Genomic DNA, 25,283 nt, shown 5'->3' on the forward strand with positions numbered 1-25,283 from the left:
GGGGGGGGGGGGGGGGGGGGGGGGCACACGCCCACAACAGCAGAGCTCGCACACACAAGCCAGGAGGAGAGAGTTCTTCCACAGGGGCTGAGGTGATAATCTAATAGGGACATTTGTTTTTGTTTCCCGCTCATTTCTCGCTCCTCGCCTCCTCTCTCCTCTTCAAAAAAAAAAAGAAACAACAAAAAAAAATAAAAATCTTTCGTCTTGGGGGCCTGCTGCTGCTGCTGCTGCCTCTGCGGCGTATAAATAACAGTCGCACGACAGCAAAACAAGTGTAACACACACCATCTGGCCCTCCGCCGGTGTCTGCCTCAGTCACAGAGATAGGCAGGAGCGGCGTATAGAAGCGGGGAAGGAGAGGATTAGATGATCAAAATGGCATCTCCCCCTCACCTCCAGACTGATGCCACATGGAAGCCAGAAAAAAATCCTCATTGTTTTTTTTTTTTTTTTTCCTTTCACTTAAAAATAACATTTTAATAATAAAATAGCAATTTCTTGTTTGAATGTGACAAATAATGTTCCTCATTTAGATGAATTCAACCTGTGGTAGAGGGTTTATCTGAGGGTACAGCGAGCGTTATCTACCATATGTATAATCACTTCTGGCTACAAATCAAATGAGTCAAGCAGGATGTGGGCTGGAAGCACGCTACCCACATACAGTAGATTTTTGCACATCAATCTCTACCGGAGGGTTCGGTTGTGTAGCTTCACTGCAGTTCTGACAGAAAACACCCAACTGTTAATGCATGTTTATTTTTATCTGTGCTGTTATCTCTGTTTCCGCTCCATGAAGTTAAGATGTCTGGAAAGAGCAGGAGTCCCCCCCCCCCCCCCCCAGTGATTGTCCTCTAATTAATTTCTTTGATATCAGCCACATAGTTTTCCGTCACTTCCAAGAACCCTGATCGATCCTCAGAGCAAAGCATGAACCCTTACCAAGAATTACTCATCCATCGACAGGCATGGGCAAGAAGGGATATTAATCAATATCAGCTTTGCAACTAACAACCTTGTTATTCTTTCCAAGCCAAACAAACAGAGAATTTGGCTTTGTTTGAGGCTCATTATTAAGAGAGGTGGAGAGCAGGCATTATGCATTGCTATTGATCATGTGTGAAGACAGGCCTACACAGTCAATACCCACACCCATTGAAAAATGGTCTTTTTTTTATGACTGCATCCTGCAGAGAAAAACTGTCTTTCTTTGTAGTCTGTCCTCTTTGGAAGAGCTGCAGCTCCAGTTTATCACATGTCCACAGGTCTGGAAACATTTGGTCAGAGGTGGAGAATAACACTGCAAAAGTTGTTATTTACTCAAATGCAGTTTGAGGTGCTTTTAACTTTTCTTCTTTTCTTCTCATCTCATAATCGTGTCAGATGCTTCTAAATGGACCTCGTTAAAAGTGCTTTTATGCAAAGTACTTTACAATCTGCCCATTTACACACATTAACGGAAGCCAAAAAGGTGCTGGCCTCACCCACCATCCCGACTACACAAAGAGACTTTAACATGGTGACACAAGGGGAATCAAACCACCAAGGCTGTGATCAGTGCACAACCTGCTCTACCTCCTGAGCTACAGCCGCCCCACTTCTCACTAAATACCATGAAATATTTTATATTTTATATTTGGTTTCTCTGAGTATTTTACCTGAAATCTGCTATATTTTTATTCCATCACTCAGAAAACAGTCAGCCAATCAGAGGAGAGGCTCGGAGCTTCCTCTCTTCTGAGTGGCTCACCGACTTGTTGTTACTAGAGCTCCAGAGAGAAGCCTGAGAGAGGAGAAGTAAAACTACACTGAGATGGTTTTAGTTCTTAAAACCACAAATCTTTCTTCTTATGTATCAACACTTCAAATGAAACACTAAAAGTGGGACCTTTAAGAATATTTCTCAATGAAAACTGGAGTGAGGCCACTGGAGAAAACTTATGAAGCTTAAAAAGTATGTTCCGTGTGATGTACTGTTTACTGATACAAACAAATAATATCTAAATAGATTTTTGAGTTTTGATCAACTGATTTTTTCCAAGTTAGATAATATAACATTTCTTTCCAAACAAGATTCTTCTTCTCAAAACACTGTGCACAAACATGTATTGTATTGTCTGTTTCTGTCTAGAACCAGTATGAATGGCATTAGCTGCTGGTGGCTGATGTTTTAACGTCTTAAATCAATAACTGATGTATTTTCAAAGCTGTTTTGATTCTCGTCTCCACACTCATGGACCCACACACTGGGGCCCTATTTTCTTAAAACTGCATTATGTTTGTCAACCACAGACCTACACTATTCACCGAATGGCTTTGTGACTGTGTGGTAAAGTATTTGAAATTAATCTGAAACCATATAACTCAAAACACAAAGACAGGGGGGCCACTTTTCTGGAGCCAATCCCAGCTGACATTGAGCGAGAGGCGGAGTACGTGTTGGACAGGTCGCTAGCTCATCACAGGGCTGACATACAGTATAGAGACAAACAACAGTCCTCAATCGCTCATATGTACATTCATTTTTCATATAAATGTAATAGACAAAGTGAAGAATTACATGCAGAATGAAGTGGTAAATAATTACATTGAATGATTCCACAACATCTACCGAGCAACAACAGCACAGTTCTGGGAAAAAAAAACATGCTGCTGAAGAATCCTTTTCTGCGGCTTCCTGTGAGTGCCGATGTTAAAGAGCAGCAGTAGCAGGTGATGGTGATTGTCGCTTGACAAGAGCTGCAGTCATCATTGCGTTTACAATGTTATAATACGTCCTCTGAGCAGCATTACATCTTCGGGGCAGATTGGAGGCTACAGTGAGTCGCTATTAGAAAGTGACAAGATGGGCCGGAGCTAGCTGGTTCAGTAGAAGAAAAGACATAATAGAGACAAGAGTTAACATTGTTGTTGCTTTCCACCTCTGGAGGCAGCTCTTGCTGAGTGAAGGGATAAAGTTTGATGCTGAACTGGCAACTTTTCTTCTACACTGGTAGGTAAACAGCTGGTAATGCTAATCTTGGCTATGTAGCAATAGCAAAATGTACAAACAGCTCATTTATCGTCAGTGGAATCAGTCATTAGAGATGTGGAAGAAGCTTCAGAGATCTTTATTTGAGCGGCATTACAGTGCCATCATCAGCTGCAGCAGCTTCATCTGAATAAATCAAAGCTGTATCAGTTGCAGATGTAGCGGCTGTACCTTCGACAGCTGAAACGGTTTCATCCAGGTCAGTGATAAAAGGTGTGAATGAGGCTTCCTCAGTTGAAATGGTAGCGACCGGAGCTTCGTCATCATCAGATGAACCAGTGGCAGCATCCATGGCTTGATAATAAGCTTTCAACACCGGAGCAACTGGGAGATTAATCTTTCTCCCTTGGACCAACGTCATTTGTTGCAGGTGCAGGTGAAGCTTCATCGGCTTAGACTTCAGTGTGTGTAAGTCCATCACCTGAGCAACTGACAGCTGCGTCTTCATTTCTTGATTCAGTGGCAACAGAGGCAACATCGGAAAAGGCGGAGGCTGAGCAGCTATAAAAACACAGCTGCTGAAATAAAGAAGGGTTTTGGTGCCATCATTTAATAGCTCGTCCTTTGGCTGACATCTGTACAGAGAATTTATACAATCACATCAAATATCCGCTTATGTTAGAACACAGAGCTCTACAATGAAACCCAAGTATATTAGATGATATACCAGGTAATACTGGCACCTCTGAGGGAATGGCAGGCTGCCGAGGTATACAGTTGCCAAAACACCACCCGGAGACCACATATCCACTACATCTGAGACAGCAAACTAAACTAAAAGATAATGAGACATTTCTGCCAGTAATATTTAAGCACAGCAAAAATAAAGCTTGATTTTTGAACTTTATATTGGCACGCTTCACTTACATCACTGTGAAATATTGAATGACTGTGAAATAATCACATTAAAAACAGGCAATTAAGCAATCAAGCTGTAAATCATAACGTAATAATTTAATAAAGTTAACCGCTAATGTGTAAATGTGTTCGCTAACAGTAGCATATCAACATTTTCAGCAAACACAAAGAAACATAGGCTTTTTTTTTTTTTTTTTGGTGATCACTCTAGCTCTGAGGTCACCAGGTCTGGACCCAGATGCCATCCTATAAAAACGTATAAATTATCGATAATTATTCAGTTTTGACGAAGGTTTATAGTTTAAGTGGCACAGCTTTTCTAGCCTTCGGCAGTGGCCATGTGATGCTACTCAGCCAATCACTGAAGCTCAAGTCAGTGAGTGACTAACACAGGGTAAATAGTCAGAGAAATAAGTGGGAAAAGTGGGATCTAAGAGGGGAAAAAGAGAAAAGGAGATGCAACAACTGTTCAATTAAATAAAAAATTATATAAAGATAGTTGAGACTGTTAAGATGTCAAATGGAGTTCACAAAGAAGAAGAAAAGTGAAACTCAAGTTACATTTTTTTATTTCTTTTTTCTAAAATCAAGCACTTTAATTTTAGGTGCACATTTTTCAAAAACTCCCTGTTCTGTATTAATTACTTATTAAAGCTTGATTTTCATTGAAATGGGAAAAGAACACTCTGATTACTATTAGAAAAGTTATCATTTATCATCCCTTCATGAATTTAACAAGGGCAGTGAGACCGAACCAAAACAGTAGCTGAAGTTTTGGGCCATAAAAACGAAACAATTAGCTAAAACTAGATGAATTGCTCTGTAGCCGAGAGAAACTGCAGTCGGGTGTTAATTCTCTGTGGGTTCTTCACTCTGAGCAGCCCCCTCTCACATCACACACAGTCATTTAACCCCTTATTAATATGAAAATATTTACTTGTGGAGCCTTAATATTTACAGTACACTCTTTGAGGGCTTTTAAATCTCATTCGTTAAGCTTATACCATTTATAATATATATAAAATAAAAAGAGACAAGTTAATTGGTAGGCTACAAGCTTAAAGAATGACATTCAAAAGCTCATAAAGAAGCTACAGTTAATATGGTGGTTTGACCCTTCAAAAGGTCATTCCGGTCGATGGCTGGGTTTTGAAATCTTAGAGGTAACAAATGATGTTGAACGACCTAAGCAGGGTCAGAGGTTAATGGGCAGCGAGGGCACGTTCACAAAATGTCCATAAAATTAAAATAATGCAAGAAATGCCTCAGTAATTAGGAGTAACTATTTTGTCAGGATGTGACCCCTGACCTCTTTGGGCCACTTAGTTGAATTGTGGCAGCTTGAGACCGATTTTATACTTTGCACTGAATATATGAATGAAGTAGAAAAAACGGACTGACTGTAGATGCTGTCGATTGATGGAAGATATTTTCTACACATACATAAATCCTAGCATAAAAACTTAATGTTTATTTTTCATTATATTGCCTTGAAACCTGTAATAGGTTAGCACTCTCATCACATCATCGTACCTGACTCCATCACTCACACTAGTTGCGAGTAATCGTTAACAGATGATATTGGCTATATGAGTGATAATAGTGGTAGTGATAATCATGTCAATAATGCACTGGGAAATATAAGTGACACAGATGAATTTCACCAGTTACTTTGGGGTGGGGGGGGGTGGGGGTTGAAACATGCTAAGATTTATTTTCAATAGTGTGAAAATTAAATCACATCCGATGATCTTCTGCAGCTTGATTCCTTCGGGATTGCAAGTATCCAATTAATACTGCTCTAGTGTCTGTGCTAATGAATGACAAAGTTCTGCTCCTCAAAGTGTTAATCAAACCACTCCCACATTTCTGTCTTATCTGCACACAACACACACACACACACACTCACACACACACACACCCCTGCAGACACACACTTTGAAAACACACCAAGTCCTACAGAGTGAACGTGACAAGTCTTGAATGCAGAGGTGTGTTTACACGGTCGTGTTTATGGAAGACGAGAGCCCACTGACAGTCAGAGTGATGGACTGGCATGAGAAATGATGGATGGGCAGATCAGGAGGGTGGAGGGAGACAGGACTTTGCACATGGAGTGCTTGGTATACCGAACTCATAATCGTCAACAAACAGTGCAAACATCGAAAGTCAAATATTTATCCCTCACACCCTCACACCTCTGCTCCTCCCAGTGTGCACACTGCTGCCAATAAATAAGCTCTTATATTACCAGAGAGAACTGCAGATAAAGTTTAATAACATGAAGGTCAGTTCATAACCGGATCTAATAATGATCTACCACACCTATAAGACACAAGATGGAATATCCTTTTTTTAACCTAGTATCTCAGGATTGACTATTATAGCTCAGTATTTAGAGTTGTGTAGCTGAGTGCTCTGATCATGCTTTGTCTTGTCCTGTGTGAGGAGCAACTTGTCTTGTCCAGGTTTCATCCTGTGTCCCTGTGTGACCATAGACCGTATATAAAGATGTTCAAGAAGCTCAGAGTGAGCTGCTTCACCGTCACCATTTTGGCAGAGCCTGACTCCACCTAACTCCTGGCTAATCCAAACAAATGGGCGAAGAGGTGGAGCGTGTGTGGAGCTGAGACTTCGGTGCCAGCTTGTGGAAACAATACGCTCACCCACCTGTGACTCAAAGTGCCACACCCTCAATTATGTGGGACTTTAAGCCTTAATAACATGTTAACATGTGAGTTATCTAAAAATTCAGCCCCCCGCACAGTTGTCGTGAAGGAGGACATCAGCCGTAGAGACCAAAACTGTTTTTTGTACCAGGCTGTAATCGTGTTTATTTCTGCTGTAAAGGTGGACATTTTAACATGGGAGACTGGGGACTGACTCACTGTTGGAGCCAGACTCTAGTGGATACTATGGAAGAACTGCAGCTTTTGGCACTTCCATGTTGGCTTCATTTTTCAGCCCTGGAGGTTGCCACTTGTGTGTGACCCATTAGTGTTTTATTTTTAATAATCAAACGTCTGTACTGCGCCCTTCACACTACAGAGTCCAATAATTATACTGTGTGCAGTGACAGGAAGTTTTTTATTTCTATGTCAGTTATCAGCTTATATATACATAACGCCCCCATCTCACTTTGTATAAAATCAAACTGCAACAGTTATCATCTGAAAACACTCTGTCTCTGTCTGACACAATAGGACACAGACGTTACTATTGTGTTGACTTTGTCACGTGATTTAGAGGTGAAAATACATTAGTCCTGTTCTGCAGCTGGATTTTATAATTGGATGGATTTCATACATTGAGAAAGTCTGCGGCACAGTGATATGATAACTGGCACAGGATGGGACAGTGTATAGTAGCGCTACAAATCAAACCTGTCTTACATTTGCACAACTGTTTTTTTTTTTTTCCTTTTTTTGAGAGAAACATAACTCTTGTCTGCATGAGTTACTCTTTCATTTAGTGGCAACGTTTTTAGAATAAATGCAGTGCTTCACATCGCACACAAGTTGTATGGGGGTGGTCTAGGTAGATGGTGAGTGTGCACCACACTGGATGTCTTCAATCCCACATTTAGGCAACAAAAACACACACTTTTGGTTGAATATTGAAAAAGTAAACATATTCTGTCTCATGCTCCCTCCTCTTTGAGGGATTTTTTTTTTCATTTTCTAATATTTTTTTGGTCTTTGCAGAAAATAATATTTGTCTAACCACCACTTCCACAGCAGCGCAAACAGCTTCAGCTCTGTTTTTATTGGTTGAAAAGAGTCTTTTCCTCACTGGTGTCTGCTGTGCTGTTAAGTTGCAGTGTTGCGGATACCCTGCACAAATCAACCTGTGGAAAACAAACTGAGAATGTAATAGTTGGTGTTGTCAGATTTTTTTTATTGGAATATTATTATTATGCCCAATGCAAAACAAAACATCACACTGTACACACAGGATAAAGAAAAGTCCACATAAATAATTGAAACCTCGCCATAAGTTTTCCTCCATTTGTATTTTTTTTTAAAGCATTTGTCATAAACACGATCGCTGAATGAACCACCTTGTGTTGGCTGAAATCTGAGGAATGGCTGATGCTGACATGACAGCGAGCCAGTGATAAACAACACTCATTTCTCCTGCACTGTCTCACTGTATTTATCTGATCTTAATGCGTGACAAGAGGGCCTCTTCTGTAGTCTATTACCACTTTAATTCAACTGCAATACACTATTTAAGTGGGATAATTACATCTTTGGCTCTCAGTCTGACAGGCATTAAGCTGTCCATGACCGTGTGTGAGGCTTCTTCTGGGCCATTCGATGACAAGTCAAATTAAGGAGAGAAGATGGCAAGTAATGGCATTTTTAATAACAGGCATATCTGTTTACTGAGCATTCAGTACATTGTGTAGAAAGCATTATGAGATTAAATAGCTTCAAACCTCATAAAAGTCTGCAGCTTGCTTTGAATTAATCTTGATCAAGTTGCTGTCTAGAATCATTAAAAGCTATAAAGTAATTCTGTTTCTTCTGGGAATCAACTTCCGAGTGAAATGTGGGGAAAGTGGGTGCATGAAAAGCTCAAATTGAAAAAAAATAATAGGCTTCAGAAATACTAAATTCTACTTGCGGTTTATCAGATGAACTCACAATGCTGCGCTTCAGACACGCAGTTCTGTCATACAGCCTTAAATCCTGTGCAGAGTTTTCAGGACAATAGCTGTTAATCCAGGACATCAAATGTCTAATTTGCAGATGAATACAAACAGTGAGAAGTCGCCACCAGGCCAGAGTTGAGACTGTGGTTCAGCTCTGAAATCTGCCGCCAATAGCGATTTGAGCAGATGGTGCACTACCATACAGAAGGAGTGCTTCCCCAAAGAAAATGACCTAATATTTGGCAACAGTCTCAGAGATGTCAGTTTGAACTGAACTCGTATTTCCACAGGATATTTTCACTGTGCATCATAAAGACGGAAGAAGGGGACAGAGGTTTTACTGGCGAGGGTAAGAGCAGACCATAAAAATTGCTGCCATAGTACATTCAGACAGGACGGAAATTGCAGACATGCTCTGGCAAAGATTACATCACCCAGCCTCTGAGGGGCGCCACCAGGGATTTCGGGCCCCATGAGGAGATATCCCTTTGGGCTCCACCACCACCACAGGCCACGCCAACCCTGGAAATACCACACTGTGCAGACCTGAGGCAGACAGTGGAATTCACAAGACACAAGATTCCCTCTATGAGAAATGTGCTGAAAGGGATTTTAATGGTAAAATTGAATGACAAAATTCTCTTATCATAAATTATATCATCATAACCATCATAACCAAAATTTCTGTTATAAACCCAATAGAATACATATATATATTGCATATTTGAATGCATATTTAAATCTCTGCTAGTTTATTACTATTTCATGTTGCTATTTTATTTGATCTTTTCTGTAGGTCTCACATGCAAATGACATTGAAATCTCAATCTCAATGTAACGTTGTGATTAAGTAAAATATGCATACACCATGAAAAAAACATTAAACAGCACAGAATCCTGCAGAATATTGAATTACTGCAGTTAAGAGTGATCAAATGACCATATTTCAATCTGCGCCAAAGCCATGGAGACATACAGGTATTATTTTAATATTGGCTGTCACTTTGATAAAGACTGTGTCACTCAATTCTTCAAACTATCGGTTGCTTTTGTTCCATATAATGATCATTATGTGGAAAAATAATAACAGTGTGTGAATTTTTATTGTAATTTCTTTTTTTTCCCCCACAGACCCCCTGCAATTATGCCCACTGACATGTAAAACAACACAGTGCCAATCACCTCCATCAGCTAGGAGTAGGGCTGGCTCCTTGGTGGGGGGATGGGGATGGGGAGACAGGGCTGTTGTGTCTGAAGCTGCCTCTGTTGGACCTTGAACCAGACATGGGGTAAGAGACAGCTGATTTAGTATGAATAGTTTGCTGAAAGTTAGATTGCATTGATTACATATCAGCTAAAAGAGCAGCGATATGTAAACATGTGATGATCGTATATAGTATAAGTAACTGATGTCAGTGGAGCAAATGTAGCCTCTTTCACCACTAGACCAAGCTAACAGGTTTATTTACACCATTCATAGACTACACCCACCTGTCTTTGAGGGAAATTGGGTGATATACTCCTGCCCTTTCTTTTCTCTCTCCTGTTTTTCATTTCTTTCAGAAGGCCAGGTTTTTTTTAGGAAGCTGAGACATGATGATCCACCTGCTCCTCACTCACACTTCACTGCTAGCAAGAGCATGATACCTGGCTGCAGCCTCTACCTGCTAAACTTATCCTGTCAGAACAGTGAAGGCTTTTGGGAAATTACAAGGTTTTTAGTTATAGTGTTATGTAAAACCTTCTTCATTTCCATTAGCAATAACAGATGGCATGTAATGATGCAATTATCAAACATTAAACTTAACATTGCACACGATGACTAAAGATAAGTATGTCTATGGATCTCATTAGTTTCCATTACATTCAATCAACGGTTAAGATTAGTTTAATCTGTCTATTTCTGAGTCTGTTTATAGAACTGATTCCATTAATCAAGCAGTAATTTTGGTTCCATTCCCATCAGCTCCATCTCCACGACGACTGTCCTTCTGCTGACGAAAGAACAGCTGTGACCAGTGAGAGGATAAAACATAGCTACAGAAGAAATGTGTTTCACACATGAGCATACAAACACAACACCATCAGATGTTCACAGGGTACTGGTAAATAATGCTGTCACTCAGCTGTTACAGTGCCACCACCACATAATTACTTATCTACCTCTGGGCTGAACAATAATAATAATAAAGTTCATTTCCAGGTTGCTCCCTACCCAAGATTTGTCCTGAAGGTGTTTACTGCATGTGTCCATCACTTTTCTTCTTTTTTTCTTCTTGGAGTCAGTTAAGTTTAAAGGCTGATTTTATGATGCATAAGGATCCATCCATCCATCCGTAGCTGTGTTAGAAGCATTTTAACCATTGGACTTCTAGTATTTATTGTAAATTTCTCCTATTTACCAAGAAAAATGCTTCCAAGCTTTTAGTATGTGTGTGTTTGTGTGCCTTTGTGAACAGGTGTGTTGGTATTTTGTTCAAATACCAAACATGTGTGCTGAAACAAAGACTCCTTCTCCAAACCTCACTGACACGACCGTAAAGCACACTTAATTCCAACCTTGAGATGCTGTTATCATGGTAATAACTGGATCAACTTTTCAGCTGCAGCATGTTCTCTCAGTTATGTTTCATGCATAATTGGCAGCTTACTGTGTGGCAAGGATTTTATTTTATTTTTTCAAAATAAATATGCACAAAGTAAAATCTAAAATCGATGCAGCAGAGCTGACACATGACTTGACTATCAGTCTAATATTACAAAAGCTCTAAATACAGTGGATCTTATTTCCCATTATATCAACTTTCATTGAACCCTCCCTACCTGGTCTTTCAAGCAGCACACATCCAGCTTGTAGGCCTGAAGCAGGCCTTTGTAGTCAAAGCCAAGTTAACCCTGATGACATCATCAGGGTTATTTTCTCAAATTTTGAAAGCCATGCTCTGGGCAACAAAAGTCTCCACTGGTCTCCAAAGTCTGTACTGGACTCATAAAATGACCAAACAGAGCAGTCATAAAATCTATGTGGCTGAAATTTAGTCTTTAAACCCTTTTACACCTAAAGGTTCATGTATAACCTGTTTTTTTTAAACATGCGTAAACCTGCTAAAAACACTGCCAGCACAGTTAGCCTTAAAGTTTGGAGAGGACACACACAACTGCAGGGAGCAATGTCATCACATGCACTTACAGGGCACACACACACACACACACACATGCACGGGGGAGAAAGAGTAGAGCTGCTAGCTACTGTGCACTGTCTACCGTCTTGTCCTCAAGTTAGTGCTCCTGTAAGCGTCGGAGTCTCTGTGTGAGACGCTTCTATCAGTGATTATGTATTTTCAAAACTTAGGCCAGGAACACACTGGATGTGTGATGCGAGTGTGGCGGCTGGCGTCAACGAGCTGCTGCGGAGAAGCACATGTGTGTGTGTGTGTGTGTGTGTGTGTGTGTGTGTGTGCTCACCGGCTGTATCTTGTTGCTGCTCCTGCCAGCTCTCTCCACATAGTTTGCAGCTACTGGAATACTTTAATATCCTGTTATCGTGTTATATACTATCTTATTTCTTACAGAAAAAGTCAGTAAAGTGCCACTGTCTCCACATGCAGCTGCTACAATTGTTAAGAAATACATTCATATTTTTTCATGTCTGTGACACATTGTGATTCAGTCTAGACAACGATAGTGGAAGTTATTCAGTTCTGTGTAATGTTCCTGGTATGATGTCAATATGAAATCAACAGGTCTTTCCTCTGTCTATTTCTCACACTCAGTGTGTCCGCTCTAAACTGTTAATGTGCACCAAAATGAAAATCAATACGTTCCGCAGCCGCCACACTCACACCACGCATCCGGTGTGTTCCTGGTCACACTCTTTGATCCCTGAGTGCAGTGTGACTGCGGTGTGTCTGGGCTTTCAGCATCGTGCTGAACAGGTGACAGGTGAGTGGTAACAGTGTGTGTGCTCTGAAAGACGTAGCAGCACAGAAAAAAGGCGAAAAAAAATTGCGTGTTCACCCGGGTGTTGTGTTCATATCATACAAGCGTCTACTGCAGAGTCACCTGACCTGGGGATGAATGCTCATTGTAAATGTTTCCATTGCCAACAAATGCCTGATGTTAGCAGGTCTTAGTGGGGTTTTTTTTTACCAGCTATAAGATGTGTGCTATAAAGAGGAATTGTCGTCCTTTAAGCTAACAAGTATGAAAACATAAAAACAAAACATTAAAATAATTTTATAAGATATAATTTTTTAGTTCAGTGTTGAACCCCTCTGATAGTAACCAGTACCAGAGTGCTTCCCTTAGTTAGTTGCAAAGAGTCAAAGTGTTTAAATCCTGTGGCAGAATGTGAGAGCCCTGCCTGCTCAGCAAACTCTCCCTAAAGGTAATAAAGAAGATTTCTCAAGGGCAATGGCTGAAATTAGCTCATCACTGTAGGAAAAGAAGGGGCTCTCATTATTAGGTCTATCTCCACTTTCTGCCTAATGTAGTGTGGAAAAGGCTCATGCAAATGCAGAGTAAATCCAGTAATAGCTACAGTGGCTTCAGCCCTCACGCTCCCTCCTTACCACTGCCTCTAAAGACAGAGAACAAGCATTTAAAGCATATTCTGCTGCTGTAAAGACTGCATGCCTTTAAATAAACAGGTGAGGAAAATTACTTAATATCTCAAACACTTGGATGTGGTTTACTTTCATGATTTACCTTGTACCATCTTTACTAAGCTTTTCAGGGACAAACACAAGTTTAACCTGTAGGAAATTAGTCTCAGCAAGGAATTATTGATGCTGCTTTGATGTAAACACTCTTCTCTGAGGGTGTTAAAGATTGTTTTCGGGATTTACCGAGAGCTATTTCCTCAGTGCATCAACTGAAATTGAGTGTAATTATTGCCGAGGTTTTCTCCATCATACAGACTTTTGCACTTTTAACAGGAGGAAAGATAAACAACGTCGGAATTAAAGATGCATTTTGCTTGCGGCCTTCGCCCTGTGATCTTAGGACAACTCCCTCATGCAACACACACACACATGGAACCACAGACATACACACACACGCACACACATCCCATCAAAATGCTGGTATCCTCAGCCTTCCAGTCATGTTAGGCATTCTGCTACTGATTCAAACAGGGCTTGAGATCTTGACTGACCAGGAATACTCCATCCACAACGATGCACACATCATTAATTCTACAAACTTTATGAATTATTCACAGCTACAAATGTACCTAAGCAGCATGTCATTGTCATTATACATTTATCTATATGCTGCTGGTGTGTGTCTGTGTGTGTGAGCACATGTGTTAGTCGTAGATAGAGCACTTCATGCATTCACAGTAATAGATGCTGTTTCAGAGAGCAGTAATGGAGGACTGAACATAGTGTTTTTGTTTTTACTCTGTATCATAGAAACCATATATTTAAATTTGAATGCATGTGGTGCTGACTGCTATTCCAAGACCGTCCTCACCAGAAAAACACTAGATAACATTACATATTCATCTCTCAATGATCAGCCATCAAGGTTAAAGTTGAAGAAAAAAACATCTGTGGGTATTATTTATTAAGATTTTGGCATTTTAATGCTGCTACTGCTTTATCAGTGTGGGTGAGCAACAACATTATAACTGGTAACTGGATTTAATGTTGTGGCTTATCGCTGTGAGCAAGTATCTTCAGATTTTGATTCAAATGTTGCTGAATTTGATTGATGCAGAGGAGTATGTGACATCACATGTTCCCAACCCAGCCAACAACCAGAAACTGTGGTGAATTTACCAGATTAGTTTGTGTTCATGTAGGTTGTTGATCTCTTGTGGTCATGCAAAATAATGACGTGGTCGAAGAAGACTCGTTATAGCACCATGAAACATCTTGGAGAGGAAGATTTCAGTACCTTTGATACCTTATCTTATTTGCATTTTAAAGAAATCTGTGCATATAAAGTTGTATCATCTGCATAGAAATATATGTTTCAAGTACTGATTAGGAAAGACAATATCATTTATTACTAAAGTGAATAGTAATAGATCAAGAATAGATCCCTGTGGAACCCCATTATTGATGGCAAGAGGGTCTGACTCAGCACCATCAGCTGCAACAGTCTCAGCATGGAACCAAGTGAGTTGGCTATCATCTAGACCTAAAGACTGTTGCTTGTTAAGTAAGATTTTATGATCAATGGTATTGAATGGTTTTGAGAGGCAAATGAAGAGAGCACCACAAACAGTGACATCACAATCCTTGCATTTACCCTAGTTTACCTAAACTTAAACAATCGTAGAGGTGGCAGATTAGAAAATGCTCATGAATTTTTTGAAAGCAAATTGGACGACCAGACCAGTCAAGCACCATGTAAATCGCTGATTTATGTCATCTTTATAGAAGAAAATGAGACTGTCCACCCAAGAAAAACAACAGCAACAGTCTTTTCAGTAAGTGCATCAAAACAACAACAACAACTCAAGTGATGATTCCCTCAGTCAGATGATGTTATTAAGGTCAGGGGGAGTGTTTGGGCCAACAAAACATTGCACATTTACATGGGATCTGCTGTTTTTTATCCATGTCCAGCAGACTTGAAATGTTTGTTTCTTATGACAACAATCATTCCTAAACCTTAAGTGTTTTTTATTTATTTATTTATTTTTTATGGAACATGAAAATCAAGGTCCCCTAAGTACTTATTTTAAACCAAACCATGATCTTTCCCCAAACACAACCAAGCTTTTTCCCCCTAAACTTACCCAGACCTTAACCATATTGGTGTAACATCATGAAACACATTTATCTCTGTGGAAGAAACAGCCAGTGAATGTAAAACTGCCGAATTGAGGCTGGACATCACATTGTAGGCGCAATTAGAAACCACATATTTTAATTTAAAGAACTGAAGAAGAAAATACTTGCAAACTGATTCTCTTACCCAGTGCCTTTTACTTGTGCTATGTTTCAAACTAATCATTGTTCTTTGTTCACCTGAAAAAGGACCAATCACAGCAGAAGAAAAGAAACTTACTGATTATAATCTGTTTGAAGCAAGTTAGTTGTTACTTTTAACCTCTCCTGCCCATTACAAAACTTTAATATTGTACTATTTCAGCCCAGTGTTGATGTTCTATAGGTGACACATTGCCAAAGTTCCACAGACAAGTTGAAACATTGCACAAATAAAGCCTAGAGTGAGGTTTCAGTGTGTGGTTATTCTCGTCTCCCGCCCCTGTACCACAGATAAAAGCGTGTAAACAGTTTTATTTGTCTCCTAGAACAAAACAGAATTAATCAGCACATGATGTTGTGACAATTCTCACTCTGATCTACTGGCATGTCAGTGACAACACAGAAATGAGCAATAGTTACTGATCTTAATTTGAGTGACGTTCAGTTAACTCGGCTGTGGGACATTGTAAGAGGAATAAAGCAAACTGCTTTTGTCGTCTCAGCCACAGTCTACATGTTTTAAACCTTTAAATAGTGAGGGTTTGCTTGGCTCTTTTCCAGATTTGCCTAAAATAGAAAGAAAGGGAGAGGTGTAGATATTTAACTTGGACCCATTAAGGTCTCACTCTGCCCGTCTCCATCTGGGAGATGATCCCAATCCCAAGCCTTCTTTGCACTGAATAAGAGGACCATTCATTTGTAATGGAGTAAAGAAAGAAAAAACACCTTTTCTCTCTTTTCCTCTCCTCCTGCGTTTTCAGTGCCAGGCTGTGGAGAAATAGGAAGATATGAATAAATTAGCTGCAGGATTTGATTTTCTCGGGACGGAGCATTAAGAAAAGTGTTTATGCCAAGCTGAATGCATTCAACCCTTTTGTTTATTGGAGCCGGACAGTCACAGAGATGCACAGAGATATGTGATATTATAATAAAAGTTATTTCTATTATTTTCATTGCACAGTGGTAGTAGTGGCTTTGCAGGCATCCAATGTATCACCAATGGCTTCCCGGGGTACTTATCTATCATGCAGAATTCTGGAGCAGTTTATAGCGTTTGTGCAGAAGTCAGGGATGCAATCCACACAGGGTTTCTTTTACATATAAACAATTGCTATTAAACCCCTTTCATACATGCACCTTGTTATCTTATATATAAATGTGACAGCAATTTAACATGTTGGTCTAATATTTTAATAAATGCCACTGAGTTATGATGGTGATGATATAGAATATTCCATAATGCAGTCAACACGGCACAATCTAATTAAATACATCTTGTTATGCGTTCTTATGTCAGATAGATGAAAACAGCTGCAGCACTTTCATATGGAGGTGGATAAGTCTCCTCTCCAGCTGAGTCATATTCACACCTTCATTTTTTATTTTCAAACACTGCTACTTGTACGCAGAACAGTATAAAGACTGTCACCAACAACGCTGTAGTCTTCAGTCTTTCCTAAGATTTAAAATGTCATACATGTGTGACGCACTGAATCCTATGTTTATTCCAGCAACTCGCAAACAGCGTGACTCTGTGGCAATCTCTGAAACAGGCCGGATCTCACATGTTATCATAAAAACCATCGCAATTCACAACACAAAGCAAATGCTTGATTGCAGACAGGCGATAAAGGCTTCCAGTGTCACAGTGGCTGTCTCAACCTTGACTCGCGCTGCCGAATGGCTGCAAAAAACGTGATTTATCCTTGGCTATTCTTGCTTCTGCAGGAAAGCAAATACATGTATACATGCTTTTAGAGAGCGCGTTGTCATTTAGACCTTCCTGAACATGAATAATTCAAGGATTCACTCTGATAACTCAAAAAATAATTTCCCGTACTCAGCATTGAAAAATACATTAGTCTAAAATGTCTAAATCCCAAAAAGCAAGGAGGATAAAGTGACTCGCAAGAAGCAGCCAGAGTCTCAGTGGAAGAAATATGTTCTCATTCAAGACACACATACAGTAGTATGCACACATATTCATAGGCCAGTAAAAAATAATCATTATATCTATAAACTCAAAGATAACAGAAGTAAATGCATAAGCAGAGCCTGCAGAGCATGGTGGCATATGGCACATATGTGATACTGCACAGTGTGAAGTAGGTACATCATGTGCTGTACGCTGTGGCTCCGGTTCATCTGTAACATTCCTGGAGGTCATACACACTGTTAGGTTCGGTAAACAGGGGCATGAGATGCCTGTTTGCTAAATAAAAGATAAGCGACGTCTCTTTCACTTTTGCCAAATGCAGTCATGGTGAATGATGACTGCAGTGTTCAGAGCAATTAAACTGTTGTTCAAGCTTCAGTTACAGCTGAGTGTACGTGCCAAAGGGGGAAGAGCAAGACTACTCTAGGTTACCTTAGATCACATGAGATTGGGTGGAACTAAATTCTGCTTTAGCTCATAAATAAATATTTCACTTCTGAAAGTAGTGAAAAAATGGATGCTGGTGGATACGACACTCGCGAGAAACCTTACAGGAGAAGCTTTGAGATCCCTCATTGCTCATGAAGTGAAAAAAAAAAAAAAAAAAAAATCTAAAAGGTTCGTCATAATTTTAAGAAGCATCATTAATAAGGAAAAATGTAAAAACCATATGGAAGTAATAAAGTGGGAAAGCATAGACTGCCGAGCTCCAGTGTAGTTCCAGCTAGTAGAAGTGTTTATTCCAAAATGATTTATGTTAATATTGGGCTAAATGGGCTGTGACTCCAACGTTTCCCCCCTAAGCTTTGGCTCATTGGAAGATCTATGTGTGAGTGTGCTTCAGCCCGCAGATGGCCCATGCAGGCTGCTCAGGCTTCCAGACAGGTGGGTGAGCCGCTCTTCTAATTGATATCCCCATTGTTCCCACTTGGTCAAGCGTGCATCAGTAATCTCGGCGGCGAGAAACGACCCTGCAAATAATGTGTTGCAATTCACAACGAATAAAAGCGGCAGCACTTTACATCTTTGTGATGTATCCTTGGTGGGGATGAACTCACTGTGATTATAGCCTACTATGGAGTTATATCTCACAGGACACCCACATCTTTTGATAACTGTTCATCTTATCCATCAGTAATCTCTCTTTTGATTTGTTTTTGTCCACAGTTCCCGGCCATTATTGCTCTGTTATTGCAATAACATAAATAATTCAAAATCATTTATTGGGTAAGCGCTTTATATGTACTGGAATTTGTCTTGGTGGCACTGGTGCTGAGCACAAACTCAAATGGCTGCTGTGAAAGGGAGCGCTCGTCATGACAAACCTACATAGAATTATCACCTGCGGCTGTACTCAGCGATGTCAGGCTTTTTAGCATCTGTCAGCTCTTTGCTTTACAGTTCTCGTTCACTTCAGTACTCTCGTCACCCTCGTGGAAAAGCTCTGATAATCCCATCGTATGCTTCCTGCCCAGCACCAAACGGCAGAATGACAGAGGCTACATCCACCCACATATGTTTGAGTTTTAAAACGTATTCTCTTTTACTACGTTTATGTCTGCCGTCCAGACCAGCCCTGAGTTTTCAAGCCCCTAAAACTGAGACTTTTGGAAACACTGCGGGCCCCCCGTTTTAGTTTGAAAAGGTTGCGCTGTAGTCTGGACGGGCAAAAACAAAGACCTGCACCACCTGATTGGCTTGACCACCATTGGTGAATGCAAAATGGATAAGGAATTACAAGCGTTGCTGACCTTGTTGTCCTCACCAGCAGCCGCTGTGCAGCCAAATTATGCATTTTAATGTTGGCGCTGCCTTTGCTCCTCATTCATAGTATTTTCTGCAACTACCCAACTGCAGAGCGGACAATATGCTTTTTCTGTTTACACCGGCACATGCATGCCCAGTGAACGTGAATGGTCATGTGATGCGTTTTCAGGCGCGTTAGTGTGGACGGAGATTAAATGGATGGAGCTAAAACACTCACCTGGACGGAGATTAAAATGAAAATATATAAGTATGGACGTAACCAAAATTAATAGTAAGATTTTACAGCCAAAGAACCAGATAGTTGGTGGAGGCAAAAACAGAACCTGAATGAATGAATATTGGACTCACATTTACCAAGCAGACAGGATCACAACTCCAGAGTTAATGATGCTCTGAAATGTGCAAAGAGGCCATTCTGTGCAAACATGCTCACCACAACAGCTTATAATGTGATAGCGTTTACAGCGTGTTCTGCTGTACAAACTAAAAGACACATTTAATTATTAATAATAATAAAAAGAAAGAAAGAAAGAAAGAGAAATCCATGAATGCTGCTTTACCTTTTTGGTAATTTGGTAACTTTGACTAACATCTGTGTGGCACAGACTTTGGCTCGGGCTAAGGAAAGCTGGTTAAATGAAAATTGAACTGCTTAATGTTCCACCACAAAAAAAACACCAAACCACCATCCCGACTTCAACAACCTTGCTTGCCAACATTTTTGTTTGAAACCTGTTTCTGACCATGTGTCAAATGTGGCCTATTTCTCTTTCCTGCATGTGCATTAGTGCGATGTTGAAATATTGTGTTCATTGCACACAATATGTGAAGACCAGGCTTTGCGCTGACAGTAAATTATATATCAGGAACTTACTGTTTATAGTAACATGTTGCTTTACGCAGGTCAAAATCATATTGTTTACGAAGAGTTCACATAATTGACAGTGCTCTTCATATTCCTTTTTCAGTGGCAGCGTGAGGAAATGATATCTGTTGGCAGGTGTCCATGATACCTGCAATATTCACAAAAGCTACCATTTCAATATGTAGAGTATGTGTCATTCTCCTTGTACATGTCAGTCAAACTGAACGGTTTGGGAAACATCCAAAGAGTGGCACATGCATATTTGTGAAATGTGTTATGCAACCCCCACTTTATGACCTTGTTTTTCTTTCATAAAAGAAAAGCAGCCCCGGATGCATGAAATGTGGACCAGTTGAGATTGCAGAGCAGAGTGCATCTCTGAAGGAGACCATTTAACCCGGTTCAGCTGGCAGCCCACAAATTATTCAGGGATGGATGCTGAGGTACATTCGCACGGTGGTGTCACAGGGAGTTCACGGCTTAGCTGCTCCGCTCAGGTGGACTCTGAAGCCCCCGCAGATAGCCCGAGGTGATATTGGCACCTGTTAATTTGAATGTGACTGTGTGGGTGTTTGCATGAGGGGCATCAAATTGTTTTTCTGGTCAGTGTGCAAAGGCTTTTGAGTGGGTATTGTTAGGACTAGCGTTTAAATGTTCAAGAGCATCAGGACAATATGCAACATTCAGCGGTATTTGTGTCCTGTTACTTTTCAGAAATAAAGTAGTAACCTATTGTATGTCCTGAAACACAAGCCTTTATACATGTTAATGTGCATACATTCCTTAAGGTTTTTATAATATCTATTTATGATTTTCAGCAATGGACATTTAATATATTCACATTTTGTAATAATATGTATATATATATATATATATATATATATATATATATATATACACAGGAGCAGCTCTCATTGTTAGTGGCTCACCTCACCATGAGGGATTCACAGGCAACCACACATGTCATTTGTGCTGTTTTTAAGTGGTGAAACAATGAGTGGCTTTTATCACCTGAAACACATTATATCTGTCACAGAGCAGTCTATTGATGTTGGACAACTTAGTTTAAGTGCATAATGTAATATAACAATAATATACAGTAATTGGTAAGTATTGAGGAATGGGTGACGTCACTGCTTTTTAGTTATTGTGCACTTGAACTGTTTTTGATGTTCCCACAAGAGGAGGGTCAGGGGGTGATATCAGGTCAGTCAGCCACCTCTCTGTCTCTTACCTTTTTGGACATTGCTTTATATCATTTCTGTGTGTGTGTGTGTATTGAAATAAATTTTAGATTTTTTTAATGGATTATAACAAGGGGAGCGTCAATTTTAAGGCTTCGTTCGTTAGAAACTTACACAGAGGTTAGCACTGACCTCGAGCTTTCAGAGAAAATGTGTCTGCAAGAAAAAGACCGTCATTTTTGTCATTGCAGGTGATGGGCTGCTGTTGGGTGGAAAACTGCAAGTGTCGTGTGAAGCATGAAATCAGATCATGGTTGCTCATGTCAGGATGGAGAAAGTTAATTACTGACTGACTTTCTTTTCCACTAAGCACAGGTGTAACCACATCAACTAGGACTGAAATCATGAGGATTACAACATTAATCAACTCAAATGGGATTCATCAAGTGTTTTAATGTAGTCCACCATGGTAACAAGAGAGAAGGAAGTCCTCAGTACCTCTGCTCCCAAACTAAGAACTATATGTGGGTCGAACGCAGCAGACCCTGAGAACATGCACTGTTGGACATTAAAGCAGCATTAATACAGACTCCTCTTCCCCCCTTGTGAACCACTTCCGAGAACACGGACCTGTGGACACAGTATTAAAATTCTGCTCCATACATTGATTGAACTCCCCACCAGCAGTGGAGGCTGCAACCAGGTTCTGCTTCAGGCAGAAGCCAAATGGATTTTTGATCTGGGCCCAAAACAACAGACGGACTGAATGAGGGACTTCAACTGTCTCTTTTTCTCTCTCTCTCTGTCTCTCTTTTCATATGGTAGATTCCTATGAATTGTTATTTCAACTATATTGCAATGTTTTATATGTTTTTATAGATTTTCATGTGTTCTGTTCCAGGTAATCTTTCATCACTCCATCTTTTGCTTCTTTTTTTTCATACTGTACTTCCTTTTTCATTACTTCTGGTGTCTGAGTCTTCTTGTAAGTATTGCTACATCCTCTCTAAGTGTGCTTTTACATGTTCGCATTAGGGACTTATTTTTATCTCTTTCCTGTCTTTCTCTTTCTTTCACCTGCTCCTATGTCACTATTTAAATGTACAGTGTTAAACTACCATGAAAAATGATTGAATCGCCCAGTCTCTCCTTTGCTCTGCGAATGACAACCCACACTGTTAATAATAGCTATAAATGCATAAAGTCTTAAACAGGCACTAATTATTTTCTGTAACTTTATCACCGCTCCTCTATGCTAAATTCCCCATTAATTAATAAGTTGATAAGCTCATGGAAATTACATTAAGCATATTTTTTTTGCAACTGATCAAGTTTCATCAAGATTCAGTGACTACGCTAATTACAAAGGAGTATTTAATGGATTTTTGAAAATATTGAATTTGAAGGAAAAAACTGCTGCGTGTTATGTGTGAAGACTGCAGGATCTCAGGCTCCATCAGTTCACTGATCTACTGAATCTAATTTTAGTAACGAGCACATGGTTGATTTTAGTCGAGTCAACAGCACTTGTAGTTATACAACAAAGTGGCACTTGATATTGTTCTGATTTATTTTGCAGTTGAGCGAACAATCACTCTCGAATCAAGTGGATTATAATCTGTGGGAGTCGCTTTCATGGGAAATGAGATCTACAGGACAATCAGCTTCTCAACAGGCACAAATCAGCTGCACAAGTCTTTGTCAGCCTTTCAACCCGATGTACTACAGACCGTGTATATTCATGTCAGTCAAGTCAGTTTTATTTATATAGCATTGAATCAGAACTTTTCATATAGAGCAGGTCTAGACTCTTTACAAAATTATTTAGAGAGAGCCAACAAATCCCACCATGAGCAACCACCTGGTGACAGCGCGAAGGAGAAACTTCCTTTTAAGAAGCATTAACCTCGAACAGAAGCAGGATCAGGGTGGGCGGCCCTCTGCCTCGACCGGTTGGGTTGAGAGAGAGAGAAAGACAGAGAGAGAGAATTTACATTATCACACTAGGCATGTTGTAGAATTCTAAAAAGTGCCTGCACCTCCATTTTTTTGTTTTCTTTATCATTAACAATAAAAATGATTTCCTCATAGCACAACTCTTGTTTCCCATTGTTTTATAAGATTTGATTAAACTTCAATGGAAATTTGATAAAACTAATGTCACAGAGCCACACTCCAGGGACCTCCTGACCTTTTATAACCCACACCCAAGAATAAAACTGGTCCCAGAGAGCTTTTCACCAAACAGACTAAAAACATGATAACTCCTATACGTGGTAAAACATGGAGAACGGTTTAACGTAGATCACAGAAAGGACACTTGTTGGCAACAGCAGGGGGAAGAACAGAGATAAAAGTGTTTACAGTGATAGCGCCATGTAAAGTCCACTGGAGGTCGGCTTTTTGAGGAGTGTTTTGTATAAATTCCTTGGCTCGTACCATTGTCTCCTCTCAGTCTGTTCATCCACACAGTGGGCGGTCTGTTGCTCATTCTCGTCCTCTTCATGCTTTTCACACAGTTTCATGCACAGAGTGTTTTTGTACGCTCTGTGCAGACTCAGTTTTTCAGCTCTCCAAAATCAGGACTCGGGTAAATTTCAGGGAACAGGTCCCATGTGGTCAGGGTTCAGCGGTCCCCCAGTTGTAGTCCAGGATGAGGCTCTTCTTCTTCCCAGAGAGTTTCGGCCTCCAGAGCTCCAGGACCCTCTGAGCCACCTGGATGCCCGTCAGAGAGCCTACAGCCCAGGCATCAGTCAGCGCCGGCCCCACTGCATCCACCAGCTGCTTCAGGCACTGTCTTTGTTCGGCACCGTGGATCAGTGACTCTTTTATCAACCAGTGCAGAGAGTTAGACTTTTCACATGTTTTACAGTTAAAATGTGCCCAGGATTTAAAAACACCCCTGATAAAACAGAGGTAACAGACTTAACTTAAAAAATTTAGACCCAGCTAAGAACGGCTCAGCTTCCAGTCCCAGGTTATTTGCACATCAGAGAATATAACTGGCCATTTCTCTCCACACAAAATCTGATGGACCTGTGAGTCTGTGAATTCCTCTGATGACGCCCTGTCCTCCTTCCTCTCTGGATAAAAACAGCGCATCATGTGATATCAAGTGTGAACAACCCCATCAGAATTAACCATTTTTGTTTGGATTTGTGCCAATAAACCCGAGGCCATTCACTGCAGAACCCCTCGAACGGTGAACCATTCTCCTCGCACTCAGTGGTGTGGAGGGAGGAGTGAAACTCAACAGCTCGCCTTCTTATCGGGCAAGGTTCTGTTAGTTCTTGCCCTGCATGTCTGAGAGGAGAGTGGATTACTTTATCTGTCCCTGTTTTTTCTCCAGGCCATAGAAAAAGCAAGAGGGAGCATCCATCTTTGTGATGTTCTGAACTTGGCACCAACTAGATCACCCTGTGTTCTGCAGGTTGGCTAAATCTATTTTGTTTTGTTTTTTTTTAAGGTGAGGATTTCAATGCATCCTCAATTTCCTGTGGGCTCACTAGTTCCACGATATCAGTCTCCAGATCTTTTATAGATGTGCTGATGTCTCATGTAACATTAAGTGTGTGCTGACGCAGGAGTTTCATTTCAGTCACTGCCTAAGAAAGGTGAAATCACTCTTCCTCTGTCTCAAAGCAGTTCATTCATCACTAAGAGCATCCCTAAACCTTTTATCAAAAGTTAAAACTGAATTAAAAAGCCAGTTTGAACTTTTCTGTAAAAATATGACATAAAAGCAGGAAAACATCTGCCATCAGAAGCCATCAGCCAGATGGCATCATTTTACACATTTTACAAATATTAAGATGTTGTTTAAAGGTTCATATTTTCCTCTTTTCCTGTGTTTTATTTGAAATGTTGATCCATAAGAAGATATATTTGTGGTTTTAAGAACCAAAACCATCTCTATGTAGTTTTACATCTCCTCTCTCAGGGTTCTCTCTGGAGCTCTAGTAACAACAGGTCGGTGAGCCAATCAGAAGAGAGGAGGCTCTGAGTATCTCTTCTGATTGGCTGACTGTTTTCTGAGTG

The 25,283-nt window shown here is 40.3% G+C and overlaps 1 protein-coding gene across 1 annotated transcript in view; it reads left to right on the forward strand.

Moving 5' to 3' along the window:
• The window catches only part of dntt (deoxynucleotidyltransferase, terminal), a 125,078-nt gene extending 101,010 nt beyond the window's left edge, over positions 1 to 24,068 (forward strand). Inside the window, exon 11 of the mRNA XM_087179185.1 lies at positions 23,829 to 24,068. Coding sequence (XP_087035311.1) covers positions 23,829 to 24,068 — 240 coding nt within the window. The remainder of the gene's footprint in view (positions 1 to 23,828) is intronic.
• The last annotated feature ends 1,215 nt before the right edge of the window (positions 24,069 to 25,283 follow it).

This window comes from Seriola lalandi, unplaced genomic scaffold, assembly GCF_002814215.2.
Source record: "Seriola lalandi dorsalis isolate HSWRI2012SDOR001 ecotype SW California unplaced genomic scaffold, Sedor1 jcf7180002054795, whole genome shotgun sequence".
Lineage (NCBI taxonomy): Eukaryota > Metazoa > Chordata > Actinopteri > Carangiformes > Carangidae > Seriola > Seriola lalandi.